This window comes from Oryza glaberrima, chromosome 12, assembly GCF_000147395.1.
Source record: "Oryza glaberrima chromosome 12, OglaRS2, whole genome shotgun sequence".
NCBI classification, from domain to species: domain Eukaryota; kingdom Viridiplantae; phylum Streptophyta; class Magnoliopsida; order Poales; family Poaceae; genus Oryza; species Oryza glaberrima.
This window is the reverse complement of record NC_068337.1, coordinates 11,277,108-11,282,682: the sequence shown is the minus strand read 5'-3', so window position 1 is coordinate 11,282,682 and position 5,575 is coordinate 11,277,108. Positions and strand designations below refer to the sequence as shown.

Here is a 5,575-nt window from a genome sequence, read left to right as displayed (position 1 = left end):
ACCTAAACTATGCTAGTTTCATTAAGTCAAATTATTAATAAATGAGACTAAGCACGATGAATCTGGTTGATCGTCCATAACTGCGGGCACGGCTATACGAATGGTTTTACTCTAATCAAAGTTATACAACTATACCCACAAGACACGATTCCACATATGTTGCCATGCCATGAATAGGGTTGGCCGTGCCACCACGCTACCGTGTAGGCCTACATCGACGAGCGTCTACCATCGCTTCCTCTGCCCCAAGCCCATGGCTTTCTCGATTCTTGCGTTCTCCTTTCCTCCTAGCCCCTGGTACTTGTTCGCCAATCGTTGGTCATCATCATGCCGCAGAGGTCAGACCGTGTCGTGCTATTCATGGCCCATGTCATGCTCGCTCACTATATGCACTAGTCATGTTGGCATGCCAGGTCAAATAGCAACACAAGCATGACGTGGGTAGACAAGCCATGCCAACACGAACTACGGCCAAACGGATTGCGTTGTTCCTAGTCTATCAATTTCACATGCGTGCCAAGTGGACACGAAAAGACCCAACCCATTTAACAACTTATAGGAGGATTTGGCAAACTCATAGCCATTCTTACGTTTCTTCGAATGAGATCAATTAAGACACCTTAGTCGCTCTAAATTAATTTGATTAGTGTCGAATTAAAGGGAAACTATTTTTTAAAGGTGTTCCCTTTCATAATAGCGATTACCCTCCAGCCAACACTAAAATAAAACACACACTTTTCCCAAAATAACATGCAAGCACAATAAAATTTAGAAAACATATTCATTTTCTTCTTGGTTTTATTAGATCAATTTCAAACATAGTAGAAAACATATTCATTTTATTCTTGTTTTTATTAGATCAATTTCAAACATAGACTGGAATAGTATATATTTCAATATGCCGAATAAGGATACACCGATCTCATAGGGATATACACACTTGTTTTGCTTATCTCATTAGTGAAAAATAAAATATTTTCTCACTAAATCAACTCTTGTTAAGAGAGTGAGAGTTAAATAGGAGAAACTAATCTCAGTCGATCACGAGAATCATGTGTGACAGGTCCATGTTACTTTTCTCCATTCATTCACACGCTCCAGCCTCGAGCCATTTCGTGCTAAACGACGGGCAAAACCTTCACCGACCGCCTGACCGACGGGGCCCACATCTGCGGGTGCCTACGCACGCTAGGTGAGACCGCAAGACACGTCCCGTAGAACACAGCACAACTCCGCGACGAGACGACACGAAAACGGAAAGGAGAGGAATCGGTCATCCTCGGTCACTTCGCTAGGGTTTCGTCAACCTGCTTCTCTCGTCGAACTAATAAAGGAACAAAAAAAAAAAGGAAACATACGGAATAATCAACGGCTGAGAGCTGCAGCAGATGCACGCACTACACGAATCTCGAGGCACAAAACCCTCGAGCACCGCCCGCCGCTATATAAGAACGGACAGTGGCGGCGCAAGCCCAAACCCAGCCCAAGCCTACCCGAGGCTCCCCTCTCCACTCCCCTTCCCTCACCCGCGCCGCATCGCAGCCGCTATCCGCGTGGGCATTCCGCCGAGCACCTGGCGCGCATGGCGATGGCTTCGCACCACCTCGCCCAGCCGCCCACGCGCGCGGCTCTCTCCTCGCGCCCCACCTACCCGCTCTCCAGCCATCACCACTCCTCCCGTCTCCAGCTCCCGCTCGTCAGCGGGGCGCGGCGCAGCAGGCTGTCCCCCGTGGTGGCGACGTCCCCGGTCGCCGCCCCAGCGATGGACGCCGTGGCCGACTGGGGGCTGACCACGCTGGAGGAGGCTGACCCGGAGGTGTACGACCTCGTCGAGCGCGAGAAGCGGCGGCAGCGCGCGGGCGTCGAGCTCATCGCGTCGGAGAACTTCACCTCGCTCGCCGTCATGGAGGCGCTGGGCTCGCCGCTCACCAACAAGTACTCCGAGGGCATGCCGGGGTCCCGCTACTACGGAGGCAACGAGGTCATCGACGAGGTGGAGGAGCTCTGCCGCGCCCGCGCGCTCGCCGCCTTCCACCTCGACCCCGAGGCCTGGGGCGTCAACGTGCAGCCCTACTCCGGCTCGCCGGCGAACTTCGCCGCCTACACCGGGCTGCTCCAACCCCACGAGCGGATCATGGGGCTCGATTTGCCGTCCGGCGGCCACCTCACGCACGGCTACTACACCGCCGGCGGCAAAAAGATCTCCGCCACGTCCATCTACTTCGAGAGCCTGCCGTACAAGGTGAGCTCCGAGACAGGATACGTCGATTATGATAAGCTGGAGGAGAAGGCCATGGATTTTCGGCCCAAGCTCATCATCTGCGGCGGGAGCGCGTACCCGCGGGATTGGGATTACGCCAGGTTCAGGGCCATCGCGGATAAGTGCGGCGCCATGTTGCTCTGCGACATGGCTCACATCAGTGGCCTAGTTGCCGCGCAGGTATGGAATTGTTTGTGTTCCTGTGTCCTTATGTAATTGTGCTCTAAATTGCATTTGCCTAGTTGGTCGGGTTCTCGATTTATTGGTATTAAATTTTAGTTCATCGCGATTACCTGGATAATTCTTACTAGGTAGCATCGGCTCCTAATTGCCACATGCCATGATGCCACTATTGTCGATGGCTTTGTTCTGCGAGTTTAGTTGCTGGGTTTGACAATGTTACGAAATAGTCCCTCCAGTCAAACTTATTAGACATTAGGAGAACTAGGATTAGTACTCTGAAGTCCCAACGTCAAATAAATTTGACTAGAGACTCCCTCTGATTTCCTTGTTTCGTCCTACATAGTTGATGCAACATTTGTGCGTGCGGACATGCCCTTCTTTTCTGTATCTAGGTCAGTATTTCATTTCAAGTCCCTTTGCTATTGTGAGGAAGAGATTGGTTGATGCCTGGGAATTAGTTGTGATATCACAAATAAGGGAAATGCTTGACTCAGATAGATATTTTAAAATTACAACCCGGAATGACGGGTTGTTTCCCTGTGAGGTTGTGACTAGTATGTACCCTCGTGGTACATTCTTTTGTCTGCGTTTGTGTATACCACTGTCTGAATGTGACAACTGACATGTGTTTGTTGCAACTAGCAATTGTTATAAACCATATCATTTTGGCAATTACCCATCTTCCCTATTTGTACAATGATCTAAATTAAGCTGTCATTAAGAATTTCCTGGGCTTCCAAGAATTGCTTTCACTAAACTGCTTGTGATCTCTAAGTGTTGAAATACAGTAATTGATGGAGTCATTGTATTAGCAGTTAATTTTGAACCTATTAACATACAAATGGAATAGGGAATCCATTCAATCTCAACATGAGATGTTATCATGCAATGAATCCTATGATACTCCTGTATTCAGTCAGGGCCTTAAATCTTTTGAAACATCTCTTTGCTATAATTATTACTATTGACTTTTGTAGGAGGCTGCAAATCCTTTTCAATATTCTGATGTGGTTACCACCACCACCCACAAGAGTCTCCGAGGGCCAAGATCTGGTATGATCTTCTACAGGAAGGGCCCGAAGCCTCCCAAGAAAGGCCAGCCTGAGGGCGCTCTGTATGACTACGAGGACAGGATCAACTTCGCAGTGTTTCCGTCGCTCCAAGGGGGCCCTCACAACCACCAAATTGCTGCGCTAGCGGTTGGTTTGAAGCAGACTATGTCACCTGGATTCAAGTCTTATATTAAGCAGGTCAAGGCCAATGCTGTTGCCCTTGGTAACCATTTGATGAGTAAGGGCTACAAATTGGTTACTGACGGAACAGAGAACCATCTTGTTCTCTGGGATCTGCGCCCTCTTGGCTTGACTGGTATGCTGAGCAAGTTTAATGGCATCTTATGTTGTTTTCTCTGAGTCCATGTGAACTAACTCAAATGTTGGTCTGCCTTAGGTAACAAAGTTGAGAAGGTCTGTGATTTGTGCAGCATTACACTGAACAAAAATGCTGTCCTTGGGGATAGCAGTGCAATGTCACCTGGTGGTGTCCGCATTGGTCAGTATCTGCTCCTTGCTCAACAAATTATATAATGTTCTGTTACTTTTTTTTGCCCACATGCTTTGGGGTGGTTAATGGTCACAGGCAAGGATCTATCATTCAAAGCGGTACCTGAGAAAGTGGGATGATGGGCTAACACAACCTATTATCCCAGTAATACTTCCCAATATGATGCTTGTTCATTGAAGAAAGACCTGAGTCTCAATTGATATTTTTTTGGTCCAAACATAATACTATTAGATCCTAAGTGCTATTTCTGTTCAATTAAATAAACCATTAGTGCTATACCTTGTACAAAATTAAGTTTAGTGTCCAATTCACCGGACACATCAATATTATTATTCATATTTATGAATCACTTGTAACTTACAGCTAAAAATTATAATTTCTAACCAGTACAATTCAAAGGGGCTACAGTGGTAATATTGAAAACTAACCCTTGTTCTTTCAAGGCTCATTATTCTAGTCCTTGTATTGGAGCAACTGTTCTTCCGTAGTGTGTACTACCGAAGAACATAATAAACCTGCAGATTGTGATCTTGCATTTGTACATTCCACACATACCCTAAAAGAGATCTGTCAGCTTGCGACGTGCTTTTGTACATTTCACACATAACCTAAAAGAAAGCTGTTAGTTTGTGACATGCTTATCAAAGTTTATATGTCCTAGATTTTTTATGGCTTAAAGACATTTTTCTAAGTCTAAGCATCTGTTCTGTACCCTTCTGTCCTGAGAACTTTGACTTGATTGGAAAGGCTTCACTGAACTCTAAACATCTTACTTTACTTTATCTAGTAACTTGCCATGTTGCCCATTATTATTTATCTCCGAATGCTGGTTCCAGGTACACCTGCCATGACATCAAGGGGTTTGGTAGAGGAGGACTTTGTACAGATCGCCGAGTTCCTTCACCAGGCAGTGACCATCTGCTTGGATGTTCAGAAGGAGCGTGGCAAGCTTCTCAAGTACTTCAACGAGGGCCTGGAGAACAACAAGGACATTGAGGACCTCAGGGCGGAGGTGGAGAAGTTTGCCACTTCATTCGAGATGCCTGGCTTCAGGGTATCCGACATGAAGTACAAGGATTAGGCGGCATCGTGCACATCGTCCTCTTTCTCTTGCCCTGAACGTTGGCGCCCTTGAAACCTGATTACTGTGGCGTGAATCGTGGTGTATGGATTTTGCTGAACTCTGGGTAGTCTCTAACCGCTTTCGTCTACCTGAGCTGGTTGTGCCATTCAGTCGTTAAATGCTGGAATTGTAATGATGTGGTATAATAATAATAATCATTGAGAGCATTCGACAAAGTGTGACAAAATTTCCTCTCTTCTTTCTCCATCGGACAATCTGCGTGATCCCAGATTTACCACGGGGCAATTTGTGCAATCGTGGATTTGCCTTTGATGTGTGGATGAGGATGACCGTAAGCCTTACCCATGTCAACGAATTGAGTGAAAATTTGCGGATAACTTTTTTTCTGCCAGATAATTTGTCAAGGACCTAACCGTAAATTGCTTAATTGTGACCATCCTTCCTATGGATGGATATTCTGGGAAAGCTGGCTTAATTTCCTTTTC

At 46.5% G+C, this 5,575-nt stretch overlaps 1 protein-coding gene across 1 annotated transcript; it reads left to right on the top strand.

Moving 5' to 3' along the window:
• The first annotated feature begins 1,476 nt into the window (after window positions 1-1,476).
• On the top strand, window positions 1,477-5,305 carry LOC127757558 (serine hydroxymethyltransferase 4-like). The gene is made up of 4 exons (XM_052283097.1): window positions 1,477-2,440; window positions 3,421-3,811; window positions 3,893-3,994; window positions 4,843-5,305. The coding sequence occupies exons 1-4, from the start codon at window positions 1,583-1,585 to the stop codon at window positions 5,085-5,087; spliced, it is 1,596 nt and encodes a 531-aa protein (XP_052139057.1). The 5' UTR covers window positions 1,477-1,582; the 3' UTR covers window positions 5,088-5,305.
• The last annotated feature ends 270 nt before the right edge of the window (window positions 5,306-5,575 follow it).